This window comes from Microcaecilia unicolor, chromosome 9 (assembly GCF_901765095.1).
Source record: "Microcaecilia unicolor chromosome 9, aMicUni1.1, whole genome shotgun sequence".
NCBI lineage: Eukaryota > Metazoa > Chordata > Amphibia > Gymnophiona > Siphonopidae > Microcaecilia > Microcaecilia unicolor.
In genome coordinates this window covers 139,895,741-139,912,235 of record NC_044039.1, presented here as the reverse complement: position 1 = coordinate 139,912,235, position 16,495 = coordinate 139,895,741, and the positions used below count along the sequence as shown (strand labels likewise).

The window sequence follows — 16,495 nt, the reverse complement described above, 5'->3', positions numbered from 1 at the left end:
TAGTAATCACATCCAAATACCCACAAAGTTAAAACCAAAACTCCCCTCCCACAAGCTAACTAGACCCAAGAATCAATGTAATGGCGGCTCCGGGGCTCAAACATTAGAGTAAGATTTAACCACACTTTTACTACACCCACCACCCCAAGCTGCCAGCCAAAAGTCTGCTTAAACATGAATATAAGTGAAAATATTTGTGCTTCTCTTCCCCCCCCCCCCCAAGCAAAGCACCCCAACCATCCCTACCCCCAACCCCTCTCTACTCCCCCCTCCACATCATCCCCCCTTTTCCCCCAAGTAACACTTAAATTCTCTTTACCCCAGCTTTTAAACAAAACCACCACCCTTTACATCTCAAGGACCCCTCCCTTCTATAGGCTGTAAGGTACTCCATATGTATTAATTGACCCAACTTCTCCTTCCACTCCTCCAGAGTAGGGGAATCTGGAGATTTCCACCTTTGGGCTATAAGACATTTATCTGCCGCAAATCCCCAGCGAAGCCACTTGCTAACTTCCCAAGAATCCCTCTCATTGTGCAAGCCCAAGAGACAGTCTCTAGGCCCACACGCCAAGGATGTATTTGTCAATTTGACCAACCCTTTCACCACCCACTGCCAAAAATCCACCACCCTGGAACATGTCCACCAAATATGAAGAAAGGATCCTGTGTGCGTCCCAGAGCGCCAACATCTATCAGACGTACCCGGGTACATTCTCTTCAACCATTCAGGCGTATAGTACCATCGAGTGAGAACTTTATAAGCATTCTCCTGAACCAGGACACATACCGATGCTCTGTATACCTCTTGACAAATAATCTCCCATTCTTGCTCAGTAAATGTACATCCCAAATCTTCTTCCCATGCCCCCTGAAACCCCAAACGGTCTGGGATCACTACCCCAAAAAAATTTATAAAGAACAGATATTGGCCAAGGAACTCTTCTCAAAATTAACCACAAATTTTCTAAGCCTTCCCTCTCTTGGGGATTCCTCTCCCTCCAGCCCATTGCCCCCACAAAGTGCTGAACCTGCCTATAGGCAAATCTATCCCCTTCAGCCAGACCATATCTGGAACTCAACATGTCAAAACTCAGCATTTTGCCCCCCTGCAGCACATCACGGAAACGTAGCAACCCCTTCCTCTCCCATTGTCCAAATCTAGCATTTTCCCTCCCCGCCCTAAATTTTGGTTCCCACCGCACAGAAGCCAACGTAGAAACCTCACCCAACTGACTCCATCTCTTCCTAACTACCCTCCACACCCTTAACAAAAGCTTCACATAGGGATTATGCAAACACTCAGATAACCCCACCCCCACTCCTTCAGTAGTCCACAAATACGAGTGCAAGTCCCTCCCCCTACTATAAGACTTTTCCACCTGGTTTCCTGGCTTTGTAATCTCACTCTCCCAGTCCATAAGCATCCTCACCTGGGCTGCATAATAGTACCATTGAATATTAGGAACCGCTCTCCCTCCCCTTTCAGGTGCCCCCCATAAAATCCGACTCCCTAACCTAGGGTGTTTCCTATTCCAAATAAATTGTGTTACCAACCTCTGTATCTGCTTAATTGTCCCACTAGGAAGTTGAACCGGTAAAGCCTGAAACAAAAATAACAACCTTGGCAGTACGTTCATCTTAATCACTGCCATCCTTCCCCACCAAGACAGCCACAACCCCTTCCATCGAGACAACTCGGACCTAATTTGACCCACTATCTTGCCATAATTAATACTGCTCACCCGTTTCATATCACAAGGAATTTGAATCCCCAGGTGCCGAATTTTGCTTTTTGCCCATTTAAACGGAAATACCCCACCCAATTAATTTCCTCCTCTGGGGATAACACTATACCCAATATCTCACTTTTATCCATATTGACCTTAAGCCCCGCACACTTCTCAAACTCAGCCATAATTTCCAATATCTTGGGCAACGTTTCCTCTGGATCCACCACATACATCAACACATCATCAGCAAATAATGCCAATCTATGTACCCTCCCCCCCCACCCGAACTCCTCTCAAATCTGGATGTTGTCGTATTGTTTCCGCCAAAGGCTCCATATACAACGCAAACAAAAGAGGAGATAGCGGGCATCCATGCCTAGTCCCTCTTCCTATGGAAAAGAAACTCGTATATCCCTCATTTATCATGAGGCAGGCCCGTGGACTATCATAGAGGGCTGCCAGCCACTTACAAAAGTTGCCCCCCATGCCCATATGTTCCAACACGGCCCACAAAAATCTCCAACTAATCCTATCAAAAGCCTTCTCTGCATCCACAGCCAACAATACTGTCCCCCTACCCCCCTCTGCGCTTCCCATAACAGATTTAAAGTGCGCCGAATATTGTCCCCCACCTGCCGTCTAGGAATAAACCCCGCCTGGTCCACATTCACTAATTTAGATAATACCCTTGCCAGCCTATTAGCCAACACTTTGCCACTATTTTAGCATCTATATTCAATAACGAAGTGGGCCTATATGATCCACAGCTCCCTAGGTCTTTCCCCGGCTTAGGTATAATCACCACCCCCGCCTCAGACATAGACCTAGGGAGCCCTCCCCCCTCCAAGACTCCATTTCCCACCCTCACTATTAGATCACTCACTTCATTTACATAACATTTATAAAATTTCCCTGAATATTCGTCTAAACTGGGAGCTTTCCTATTTGATAACCTCTTAATCACCCCCTGTACCTCTCCCAATTGAATGGGCTCTCCAATTCTAGCCTTCTCCTCGTCATCCAATTGCTGCAGGGGAACCCTGTCCAAATATTGGGCCGAACCCTCCCTCCTAATTCCCCCTTCATCCCTATACAAATTGCTGAAGTATTTCAAAAAAACATTCTCCTATTTCCTTATCCTTATACTTCCAACCCTCCCCCTCCCCTTGAATCTTTTGGATAGTAGATCGCCCCTTTCTCGCCCTCAAATATCTAGCTAACATTTTGCTAGATTTATTTGCAAATTTGAAAAACTGCTGCTTTAATTTATAGCGCATGAACTCCACCTCCTCCATCTGCATTTTCATCAATTCTCCTCTCACTTCCCTTAACTCTTTCCAGACTCGCGCAACAGGATTTCTCTTGTGCAGCTGCTCCAGATATTGTAGCCTCTGCTGCAATTCCAATTAACACTTTGCCCTCTCTTGCTTCCTCCGGGCTCCCCATTTTATCAACCCCCCCCCCCCCCCCCGCACCACCACCTCAAAGCGTCCCAGAGTATACCATCAGACACTTCCCCATTATCAGTAAAACTCCTAAAGTCCTGAATGGCCTGTCAGACCTCCTCCCTAATATCCTCATCACTCAAGAGTCTCATTCTGTCAGGTCCTAGAGGCAGGACCGGAATTCGTGAGCCCTTGGACCACTGCCGAGGAGCGGCAAAGGCAGGCAAGACCACCCTGGAACTGGATACAAGGAAGAGCAGGACTGGAACTCGGGACTGGAGTAGTAACAAACGCAGGCAACTAGAACAGGCAGAACAGGACAGCTTCACCTGCGCTTGACCACTGTTCCTCCGGAGTTGAACTCCGGAGTGCAGGTGGCCAGCAGGACTTGTAGGACAGAGCAGGAACTGAAGATCTAGAGGACCCACTCCGGGTCTGGGAAACACGAGGGAGGTTAGGCACAGAACTAAACTAGACTAGGCCTGAAAGCTGCTACGCAGCCACTAGCAAGAAACACAAGACAGACTAAGCAGACAGGGCGAACACAAAGGCTAGCCGGAAACAGGGGCTTAGATATACAGACAAGCTTGGTAGAAACGGGGTTCAGGATAGACATGCAAGCTTGGCATCAACAGGTTCAGGGCAACACATAAGCTGGGCAGCAGACAGGAGAATAAATCAGGATATTAGCAGAGTCTTAAGGCAGGCTGCAAACAGAGAATAAACCAGGAACTAGCAGAGTCTTTGGGCAGGCTGCAAACAGAGAGAATAAACCAGGAACTAACAGGGTCTTGGGGCAGGCTGCAGACATAGAGAATAAACCAGGAACTAGCAGAGTCTTTGGGCAGGCTGCAAACAGAGAGAACCCAGGAGCTATCAGAGTGTTTGGACAGGCAGCAGACAATAGAAAAAACCAGGAGCTAACAGGGCTGGCAGCAGACAGAGGAATAAACCAGGAGCTAACAGTGTCTTAGGGCAGGCAGCAGACAGAGGAATAACTAGGAATAGCAGAGTCAAGGCTGAAGCTTCAGCAGCTCCCAACACAGACGGGGGAAGTACACAATGGCTGAAGCTTCAGACTCCAAACACAGAGCAAGGCAATAGAAGGACTAGCAGTCCACAGACACCGAGCAGAAGGGGCAGGAGCCCACACAGGACTAGCAGTCCACAGACACAAATAACAGAAGGGCCAGAGCCCACATGGAAAGACAGGCTTGTAGCAGCACAACAGAACACTCACTAAACTGACGACCTTTTGCATAACACACACACCATGCAAAGGCCCTGAATGCAAGCATAGCACTTCCTTATGAAGACTCTCTCTGATGATGTCACCTATTGCAGGACAGGAGCAGGGAACACACTCACACCGAAAAGGCTTGGAACACATAGGAAGTACAGGCAGGAGCCATCTTGGAAGCTGGAACAGAACAGGCGGGAGCCATCTTAGATGCTGGCTCCCCAGAGAGGCATAGCCCACACAGGTGCCCTCTAGTGAAGCAATCAGCACACAAGGCAGAGACAGAACTAACACAGAAGCAAACAAAGGCCACCAGAAAGGTAAGTCTGAGGTGGTCACGGCCACAGACGTGACACATTCAATCTCCAGATCCCCCTGAGACCCTCCAACCCTATACCTTGCAGTTTAACCCAGGATGGTGCATGATCTGAAACACTAATTATTTCTATTTCCACCCCCTCCACCATATGCCACGCATTACGATGGACCCATAACCCATCTAATCTAGAATATTACTGTGCTGCGTGGGAGTAAAAGGTATAATCTCGCTGAGTTCCATGTAGCAGTCTCCAACAATCCACCACCTCTAACCCTTTCATGAATTGTAACAAGGCTTTTGTCCCCTGTCCACTGTGATAACCTCCCCCTTTTGAATGATCTAGGTGGGCATCTGGGTCCAAATTGAAATCTCCCCCCACCACTATATGACCTCCCACAAATCCCAACAACTCTTCCTTTAGCTTTTTAAAGAATTTCCCCTGATTCACATTAGGAGAGCATAGATATTAATCAGCGTGATTTCCCTACCCTCCAACCTTCCTCTAAGCGCCAGACACCTCCCCTCTTTATCCCTAAATACCTTGTTAGTCACACATCCACAGCTTTTCCGAATCAAAATTGCTATCCCCCCCCTCTCTTCACCCCCTCCCCCTGATGCGTCTCCACTTCTTGATATTGACTAAGATGTAACATATGGGCATCCTGTGGCCTCAGGTGGGTTTCTTGCAAAAATGTAATCTCCCAGTTCAATCTCCCCAATTCTTTAAACACTCTACTCCGCTTACCCGGATTATTTAATCCATTCACGTTCCATGTACCGACCACCAAAGCTGTTTCCTTCCCCTTATCCCCCTTCCCCTTCCCATCACTACCCTCCCCAACCCTCCCCCCCCTCACAAAGTCTGACCTGCCAATTCGCAGATCAGCCATCCACAAGGAAATGACACACAGAACCAGGGCCTAAGACTCCCCAACTAATAACCCACCCCCTATCAATCCTCTTTTCCCCCGCTTCTCCTCTCCTCCACCCGCACCCCCTAGCCTGCGCCAACAAATCCAACCCTCCCTTCCAATTCTTCCCCCATAACACCCCCACCAGTCTTTTTACACTACCCCAGTCCTCTTTGCTGATTGCCAATCTTATAAAACGCTTCTCCACGCCTCCACCCTTCAAGCAGTGGGCTTCACAGATGTCTTCGCTCTAGCCACTTCTGACTGCCAACTCTTAACCGGACCAGAGTCCTTAATCCTCTCTGCCATCTCCAGACGATTCGGAAGTTCTTTGCATCCCAAAGCTCGTAAAGCGGACCAAGCTTCCTCCAGGGTTTTGATTTTCCGGGATTTGCCCTCTACTGTAAGCCACATGGCAAAGGGAAGCATCCACCGATGTCGTATCCCCTTGGCTCTCATAAAAGCAGTCACTTCTCTGAAGGATTTGCGCTTCTGCAAAGTGCTCCAGATCAAGTCCTGATACACCCCTATTCTGCAATTTTTCCATTTGATTTCCCCCTGCTGCCCTGCCGTAGCCAGAATCTTCTCCTTGATAGGGAAGTCAGCAAAACAGACCACAATATCCCTCAGAGCAAAGACCCTCAATGGCCCTGGCGCCCTTTGAGCTCGCTGGATGTGCAGATCAGAACTGTCCCTCCTTCCGTCAGGATATAGGATAAACTGACATAGCTCCTGAGTCACTGCCGAGCAATAGACAAACAGATCAGATTCTGGAATTCCCTTAAAGCGCAAATTATTTCTTCTGGACCTTTTTTCTAGGTCTTCCAACTGCTCCTTAACACATTGAAGATCCTCCTGACCCTCCATGAGTGCTTGTCGCACCGAGCCCACTTCTTTTAAAAGTAGGGGATGGTGAGGATAATCTCTTGACTAAGTCTTCATTGATTCTTCAGTGCTTTCAAACCTTTTCTCAATCCCTTTATGTTTTGGACTCCTCTATTTGACCTGAGGCTATTGAGGCCTACTTGTCAGCTCACCCATCAAATAAGGCAGATTTAGTGGTGGGGTTATGCAAATTGGATGCAACTGTGATCACATTTGATGTCAGAGGTGTGGGCGGGCTTGGGCATGTCCTTGCTTCTGATTAGCTGTCATGACTGGAAGCTGGCGTGGCCAGCTGTCAGATATATGAAAATTAGCTTTGACAGATACTGGCAAGATATACTACTGACATGCTCTCAAAAGGTTTACTGTGGTGAACTGGAGAGACACGTGCTGCTATTTGGGAACTTGACTCCTAGTGGTAATACCATAGGACTAACGGTAGGAGTCATCTGTGCCATTTTGAACCTGGCATAGGAGAGGTCAGTAGTGATTAGGGATTGCTCTTGGCCTTAGCCTCTAGACACCAGGGATTAACCTCAGTAGGTCTTTGGGGGGGGGGGGCTGCAGAAAGGCTGCCTGTTAGGGTGGTGGAGGGGTCTTGATGTGTCGCGTTCTTGAGGACCTTGGCGTTCTGTCAGGCTTCTTCCCTGGGAGCACTGGGTTCGTGAGTCCTTAGGCCACTACCGTGGAGCGGCAGTGGCAGGCAAGATCACCTTCAAGGTAGAGACGAGACAGGACTGGACTGGAACCCTGGACTGGAGTTCTGCACAGGAATACACAGGACTGGAATGCATCGGACGGGTGCGCACTGGAGTGGAGCCCGCTGGCCTGGAACAAACTGGAATGGAGCCCACTGGACTGGAACCCATGGGACCGGAACCTGCTGGACAGGAACACACTGGAGCTAGGCTTCACCTACGCTTAGCCACCGTTCCCCGAGGGTTGAGCCCTCAGGTTCGGGCGGCCAGCAGGGCTTACAGGAAAACCAGAACTGGAACTAGCAGGCAGGAACAAGAGGAGTCAGGATACAGAAGTGCCCCCAGGCACCTAGGCGAAAGCAAGGCAGACAGGCAGGGAATGTCCGGGTTCCAGCAGTAGGCAGGTTCAAAGCAAGTCTCTGGGCAGGCAGCTAGCAAAGCAGTAGTCAGGGTCAAAGCAAAGTCTCTGGGCAGGCAGCTAGCAAAGCAGTAGTCAGATTCAAAGCAAGTCTCTGGGCAGGTGGCTAGCAAAGCAGTAGTCAGGTTCAAAGCAACGGTCAGGTCAAGGAGCAAGACTATGGCTGGAGCTCCAGTATCAAGGAGTACTGGCAACAGACAGAACAAGGGCTGAAGCTCCAGAAGCAAAAGAAAACACACACTGGAAAACCAGAAAGCTAAATAAACACAAGAGACTAGTAAACTGTACACAAGCTAACAGGAAAGCTATGCCCAAGCTAACTAGTCATACACTAGAAACACACACTAAGCAAACACAGGAGATCTAGTAAAGCTGTACACAGGCTAACAAGCAAAGCTGTGCCCAAGCTAACTAGTCATACGCTAGGAACTCACACTGAGCAAACACAGGAGAACTAGTAAAGCTGTACACAGGCTAACAAGCAAAGCTATGCCCAAGCCAACTAGTCATACACTAGGAACTCACACTGAACTGGACAGTGTGGCAGTGCACAGAGCACTCTAACATACCAGGGACCTGAGACGATGCAAAGGTAAGGGCTGCAGTCTCTAAGTGCTTAATAAAGCCCTTCAACACCAGAGGCGCAGCTGCAGCAATCTCTAAGCAACTACGGAGTCTGTTCAGGCACAAACCACAGAGCAGACAGAAAGCACAGTGAAACACAGAGAGGCTTCCCACACCAAGGTGTAGTGTAGTGAAGCAATTAGTCATGCTGGAAGCAGCCAGCACACACACACAGAGAAAGAGCCAACCCAGGCAACACCCACAGGTGCAGTATAGTGAAGCAATTAGTGTCATGCTGCTGGATGCAGCCAGCACAGAGAGCCAGAGCTAGCTCAGAAAGGACAGACAGAAGAAACAGGAGCCAGCTAGGAAGCTGACCCCCAGAAACAAGGTAAGTCTGAGGGTGGTCACGGCCACAGACGTGACATGATGCTTGGGGAGGGGGTGATTTTTAATGTGATTTGGGAGTAGTGAGAGGATAGATGATCAATGCAAGGAGGGTTGGCTGTGTTTTTGTTACTTCCTATGGGGCTGTTCATTCATCAGCAGGTAGCATGGGTGAATTGGCATTATCTGCTGCTGTATTTGTCATAGACTAATTGTCTGCTCTGTGTTCGAAATGTAGGGCAGATAATGGCCACATCCCCCAACTTTTACCACACAGGATTTATACTTGCTGCATTTTAAGTTTTGCAGCTAGACTGTGCAAAATCTTAAAGCATTTTAGTAGAAAGCCCCTAAGTTAATAGGCTGAAAGGCCCATTTGAGTGTAGAGCTCTTTGGATTAATAAAAATATGGTAGGTAATGACAGATAAAGCAAAAATAGCACATCCATTTGTGAGTAGATGTGTGTACAGCTAGATCACTTTCTCATCTTCTACCAAATATATCAATCCTCTGTTATTTTACCTTCTACTTCTAGCCTAAGCATGGCCAATATCTGCTATAGTGATAGCCACCACCAACTTTGTTAATGGACCATCTCATGTCTGGCCATTCAGAAGCTCCCACCAAAGCTCATTCCATTTCCTATTAAATATTCTAATAATTCCCACATATATCGAACTTGAAGAGGCTGCTATAAACCAAAATCTAGCCTACCTATGCTCATATTAGTCCTGATCCTAACCTTAATTTTTTTTTCAAAGAATGGCTTAAATTTAGAACTAATTAAAAGCCTATGAAAATGAGGTGGTTGGTCTTGGTTGGCATAGAATAGACAGGCAATTGACAAGCACCTTTCTTTATTCCAGGGTGTCACTTTGTTTTATGTGACCCTTTATTTGTAAAGAGATCATAAAATTTCTTAGCTCAAATTTGCATCTGGAACTCCAGAATTGACTACAGTCTTAATTTACGCTTAATACTGTATTTGCTTATATTTCAGTGTTAATGTTCAACTACCATCCAAATTTTGCTTTAAGAGATTACATTCTGATTCAAGATTGTGTTTAAAATAATTTGTGATCAAATGGTTATTTTCTAGGCTCATTCAGAGAATGTGTCTTTACGCCAGCTTCATACTGAGGTGTTGCATTCAGACGTTATGGCTCATCAGAAGTTTGCTTTACGACTTGGTTGCTGGTTGAACAAGCTAATGAGTTATTCAAGTAAGTACATATTAATTTTGACCAGATAAAATGATTTCATATTGGATAATGTGTCCGTTTTCTCTGGCCACTGTATATGTTGATTATTCTTAAATCCAGTTAAATTGAAGGTAGCTGCTCTTTGGAATGACAAAAGCAAAACATTTAAATTACGAATCAAAGCAAAACATTTAAATTACGAATCAAAGCAAACTATATTTAATTGTAAGTTACATCTTCCTTAGGTGACTTCCGTCAGATCTTCTGTCAAGCTTGCCTCAAACAAGAGACTGGTTCTGATGAGCCCTGTCCCATCAGTAGGTTAATGCTTTGGGATGCAAAGCTTTATAAAGGTGAGAATGTATATGAGCCTACAGCATGGCTGAACTGCAGCACAAGGTTTGACATTAATATTGATAGTGGAGTTCATTCACTCTTATTGGTGATAATTGATAAGAGCTTTAAAAAATGATTTTCTTTTGACCTTCCCAGGAGCTCGAAAGATTGTACATGAACTGATTTTCAGTAGCTTTTTCATGGAAATGGAATATAAGAAGCTTTTTGCTGTGGAATTTGTTAAGGTAACTGAAATATCAATGTTATGTTTATATATATATATATATATATGTTCAGAAGAGAGTAAACTGTATTTCCACTGGATTAACTAATGTATAGCATTGCCAGTCAAATTTGTAGTTGGATTAAATGTATGCAAAATAAACTTAAAAACTACTAGTAAATGCTGTCTTGCTACATATTCCCCATATTGTCTTGCCTCATAAATAATTTTAGCCAGCTGTGTGATTGGTTAAGAAATTAAAGAAGGGAGGTGTTAAGACTACAGAGTGCAAACCGAATGATGAGGTCTCAGAGGTTTTCCATGCTTCTGTTTTCTATAGAAACATAGAATACGAAGGTATAAATGATCATAAGGATCTTCTTGCCCACCCAGCTTACTTTCCTTTTGTAGTCAAATTCCACTTGATCTTGCAATTAAGGATCCTCTATGTACTTAGCTCATATCTTTTTCAATTTGTAGCTCAAGGCAAGTTACATACTGTTTGTTTGTATCAACCTGAGTAGATGCAAGTATGTGAGCTTCATTCTAGCAGTGATTCCTAGTATTTTAAAAAGATACATAAACATCTAGGTGTCCTTGTAAAATAGGCTAAAATTAGCTCTTCTACTACTTATTATTTCTATAGCTCTAGAGGACAAGAAGGTACGTAAGTGACCTGTGTTATAATTATCTTTCTCATGCTTTGAAAAAGCATTTCAACTGATTTTTTTTTAAATTTATCAAGTTCATGGTGTTACATAAACAGAGATCTCTGGGGAGAGACATTGGAGTGCGTGGAGTGAGTAGCAGGCACTGGTGTAGATGACTGCTTTGCCCTGTTACATCAGAAGGAGGTCCTACCTGTTTCCTTAACTAGTCTTCACTACCACGGAACATGGGAGAGGCACTGGAGTGTGTGAAGTTTATTGTTTCCTTAACTAGCCTCCACTACTTTGAAAACTGGCTGCGGGCATGTAACCAAAGGGGCAGGTCCCGCCCCTTTGAAGTATGGGGCGTGGGATTCTGCTCCACATCAGTAGGAAAGTGTATAAGCGAGAAAAGCAAACTAGCTATGGTAGGAGGAATCAAGGGACTAATGGACCAGCATGTTATTCCAACAATAGGCCCAATTTCATTGGGCACAGTAAGTGTTGCTTTATCCCTGGATGTGTTTCTTTTTTTGGTGAACGAACCCCACCTATTCAACCAATTTTAAAGCAGGAAAAATTGGCTCTCTCGCAAGCCGAGGTAAACTAACTAGAGAAATTAGTCTTAGAGAGGGCTCTTCTCCTGATTCTTTAGCCAGGTCAAAATTAACGTCATTGACCACAGCTAACATTCCTACTCCTGTTGCATTTCTGTAATTGAACTTGGAGCTCTTGCCAGCGTTCTTGTGGTTAACAAAGATAGTGTGATGGTTCATTTACAATTATGAACTTTGGAGAAGTCCAAAGTCCAAGGCTCATAATTTGTTTACTTAATTTTCCTATATCTTATTACTTCACACTGACTGAGCTTTTCAAGATGTATGTCACTAGTGTTTTACAGCTTTCATATGACACTTTGAAGGTCAGTAATCTTTATTATTTACCTAGAGGTGTTAGAGTGATCATGAAAGAAGTCTGGATACAGTTAATTCTCCCGATAGTTTGGACATTTCCAACAGGATAATATTTCAAAAGGGCAACTTTATTAGTTACTTTAAATAGTGAGGATTCTAAAATGTTGGTTTTGAAAGCTTATTTCTGAAAGAAGAATGTACCTTTTTCTGGTCAATCAATAATGATGATCCTGGATATTTCCAGACTTACACAATCAAGGCATAAAACTTTCCTTTAGCTAAAGATTAGGGTTTTAGTGATATGATCTTTTTTTTCTGAAATTTCCATATAAATATCAGGTAACATATGGAAACAATTCCTGTGTTTTTATTGGATCCTATACATTTGAAGATATTTCTTTTAGAACAATCTGTTTCTCAGCAAAGTGACACAAAATGGGTTTTTTTCTTTGCCTCTGGTTAAAAGGGTACTAAATATATATTGTCTGCTACCTGCTCTTTTCTTTGTAAAGTTTTGGTTTTATTTTCAATTATATGTTTTCTTTATGCTCCGATACTTTCTTCTTGAAGTGGACTGGGTCATGATTTTGCTTTTAGCAATATTCCTTTTTGTAATTTGTTTTTTTTCCTGAGAGTAGTGTGATTTATTTTGCAGTCTCTGAGAATACAAAAAAAAAAAAGCAAAACAAACAGATCTCTCAGAATTACAGTAAAGAATCCATTGCAATACCACAGTAAATGTCATCAGCTGACGGAATTTTTAAAAATATATTTATTGAATGTTTTTAACAATAACAGGTTTGCAACATTAAAGTCAGAGTTGAAATACTGCTATAGCTCCTTTATGGATACAACTAAAATGCAGTACTGTGTACACTGTTTTGTTGAATAGTTATTTTCTACGTAGTTGTGGCTTTCTCCATGTATGCAGCAGCATGATGCCCAATGAATCAAAGTTACAGTGAAACTAATCTTTGCTCATTTCCAGGGAGGCACAAAATATGTGCTAAGCCAGTAACCATAGAGAAAATATCTAATTAAAATTTTTGCTTTTGTGGGTCTATAGCACTGGATACTGTTGAGTGACTCAGTAGCTAGCAGCAATGGTTAAAAAGACTATTTTAATGGGTATGAGATTGGACAAAGAAGGTTTAGTGAGAGTGAAGGCATTATTTTAACTTAAGTTAAAATGGGTGGTCTTCTCTTATATTTTTAGCCTAAAATGGGTTAAGTCTTAGAAAAATTGTAGTCAAATCTGTTAACTTAATTAAAGCAGACACACAATCCAAAACAAAAGTTCAGTTTAAAAGCTATTTTTTTTTTTAACCAGTGGTATGCTGTCTAACCCTTTCCCCTTGGAGACAGGCAGCCAGCTGTATTGCATGCTATCTCCAGCATTTTTAGTATTGTATATAGAGCTCTGGCACAGAAACTCCTGCAAGAGAATGTCACGGGTATAGAGTTGGGGAAACTCAATTTAAGGTCTTTGCTGATTTTAAGTGGGGGCCACTTTATATCCAAAGAGGTTGAAAGAGAGCAGGAATATCTTTTTGTGGCACTCCTCCCTCTCAACCCCCTACCTTTTGCCAGCATTTTGTTTCTTAACCCCCTACCTCTTGCCACCTTTCTCCTCTCTCAAAACCCCATCACATTCAGCAATCATCTGTCTCTGCCTCCTCCCACCTTTTCCATCTGTTTTACTCTGTGCCACTTGCACCAGTATCCTGCTGTGTGCCCCCTGTTTCAGACTCCCAGCAGTTTATTATTTTTATGGTTATTGATTTTGATATTTAGGCTATCCTCCTGAAAGTGCACAGAACGGTTACAAAATAACATACATAGTCAAATTTAAACAGTTAAAATGATATAAAAAAATCATAAAATACTAATCAGATGAGCAATTTTTATTAATTTTCCAGATTCCTACCAGATGAGGTGACTCCTGTTCTTTTTTTTTTTTCCCTCTCTTCCACCATGCTTTCTCTTGGTCTGACCTGCAGCAGCCCATCCTTCATAGTCAAGTATCTCTCCTCTCTCTGTCCTAGCAATGCCAGGAGCAACAAACAGGGAGAGGGTGAAGACGAGTAGCTCTTGACCAGTCTCTGTCTGCTTTCTGACACCACTGTTTCATTCCCTCATCTGGTCCTCAGAGTATGCTGGAAGAGCAAAAATCACTGAAGTTCTGAGCTGGCTCTGGGAGGGAGAAGGCTTGCTGCAGCACCAAAAAAGTGTGTGTGGTGGTGGTGGGGGCTCTCTTTCCTACAGCTATACATTCCTCTTCCCACTAACTCAAAAACAAACAAACCAACCCTGGGAGGACAGTAGAGCCCACAATAGAGGTTCATTGGGGGAGGAGAGGGGAGCTTCCTTTGGCCCCAGGCCTTGCAGTGAAGATCACTGCCCTAAGCAGTCCCTGAAATATACCTTAGGACATCTTTTGCCAATATCTCTGAGTGGCAGACTGCAGTTAATGAAGATAATATTCCCTAAATGGTAATACACGCTTCAGAATTTACCTATAGTGTTAGCCGTGACAGATATTCAAAAATGAAATGCTGTGCTTTCAAACTTCCTGTGGGGTAAGGAAAACACAGATGATGCTGAGTAAATTGCAAGTCCTTAAAGAGGAAGGTGGTCTGGATTTGATGTATATTAAGATGTATAATCTAGCCTATCTGGTGGGGCAAGTTAGACTGGATAGTATGTATGTCGAAATTCTATGATGCAAGTGAGACTTTACAGGTTGGCCTGTGTGATGCATGCTAAAGTGGAAATGTTTCCCCCAGAGGTGACAATAATTTGTTTAAATTGGTATTGATGGGACTTTTGTTTGGGGATGGCGAAGTAAGATAGAAGTCAGAGAGGCTCCCGCTCCTGTCTAATCAGCCTACTTATCGAATACACCCCCACAACACACAACCGCAAGTGCACTCCTCACCTTCTCTGCTACTGGCATATACCCCCTTTTTTAGGGAATGTGCCACTCAGATGAGAAACGAGCACCAGAAACACCGTGCTATGGATCCCAAGATGGCAGACGCTCTGGCATCACCCTCGTCACCCACTTGCTCAGTATGGGCAGCCAAGATAATAGCAGAGGTTAGTGTGGCGCTTGAATCGACTATGGGGAAACAATTTCAAAATGTTATGGACAAATTGGACCAGATAGAGGTCCAGTTCACTGTTTTAAGCATGGATGTCCAGGTGCTGCAACAACGGGGTTAGTGAGGTGGAAGATACAGTCCATAGCCTGGAAAGATTGCCACTGCAACATGCATTCCATTTGTGCAGTCTAGAGGATAAATTAGAAGATTTGGAGAATCATTCCAGAAGGAACAATCTCTGCTTACTGTGCCTTTCAGAGTCTATCCTGGATAAAGATCTTTGCTTCTTTTTGGAATGCTGGGTAAAAGAATCACTACAGCTATCACAGGTAGCAGGGCCCCCTTTGGATGGAAAGAGTGCACATGTTGGGAGCCTGTGGGGACAATCAACCAAAGCCTAGAGTGGTTATCTTAAAGCTCTTAAACTATGCACATAAAGCTAGATATCTTTGAATACTACGGAATGGTTCTAAACTACAACATGAGGGTTCTAACATCCTTTGTTTCCAAGACTATTCATTGGTGGTCTCCACGGCTAGACAAGCCTTTTTGCCAGACTGCTCAAAATTGGTACAGCAACCGATCAAATTTATTCTGGAACACCCCACTATCAGTTACTTACAATGGAACTACCTCGATGTTCGAGTTGGATTCAGAGGCTGCACATTATGTGGATTGCCTCTCTTCTTCTCCTCCTGTTGAAACATCTGTGAACATCTCTCATGGTATTAGGAGGATCCCTTGTTATGAAAACCCTGATGTTTGATGAGGCTGTTAGAACATCACTTTTCCCCTGCAGTCCTGACCACAAACTTCTTCTTTTGGACTGAAACTGGGACTGCTCTATTGACTACTATTAATATGGTTGGCAGAATAACATCAGTACAGAAAGTTTGGCTTATTCAGTAAATAAGTCGGAGCAACATTTTGATCAGATACTATGACCCAGATACTCTGTTGATTCCGTCGGAGGTGCACTTGACTAATGACTTAAGGAGCCTGAATTCCTCTTCTTGAATTTTTGGATGTTCTGTTGGGCCCCTTTAATTTTACCTTTTAAGGAATCCAGAAACTTTCATTTGCTCTCCCATCTTCAGAGTGTTCAGGGTAACAGTGGAAAATCTGCTCTGATAGATTAGTGTTGCAAGGGAGGTTTTTCTCGCCCTACAGGGTTTATTTGGTGGAGGGGAGTGGGATCTCTTGAGAAAGGTATACCTATGAGGGTGTACGCAGTATTGGGGGAAGGTCTAGGGAGGGTTAGGGTGGATTTTGAAGAGGGAATTGTAATGATAGACAAATGAAGGTTTAGTTTTTTTCCCAAGAATCGATGCCCTGTATGCAGATGGAAGCCTTTGGGGTTTTGTACATCTTTGAATGGGTTTGGAGGGGATGGCCCTGGGCTGGGAGTCCAGTTACCTTCAATATATTAATTTTACTATAATTGGGATGCATTGTACTTTCACACCAA

General features: G+C 44.1%; 1 protein-coding gene across 1 annotated transcript in view; it reads left to right on the top strand.

Annotated features, from left to right (window-relative positions):
• UBR1 (ubiquitin protein ligase E3 component n-recognin 1) overlaps window positions 1-16,495 on the top strand; it is a 718,041-nt gene that overhangs the window by 169,548 nt on the left and 531,998 nt on the right. Inside the window, exons 8-10 of the mRNA XM_030215524.1 lie at window positions 9,701-9,824; window positions 10,049-10,156; window positions 10,296-10,384. Of these exons, the coding sequence (XP_030071384.1) occupies window positions 9,701-9,824; window positions 10,049-10,156; window positions 10,296-10,384 (321 nt within the window). The remainder of the gene's footprint in view (window positions 1-9,700; window positions 9,825-10,048; window positions 10,157-10,295; window positions 10,385-16,495) is intronic.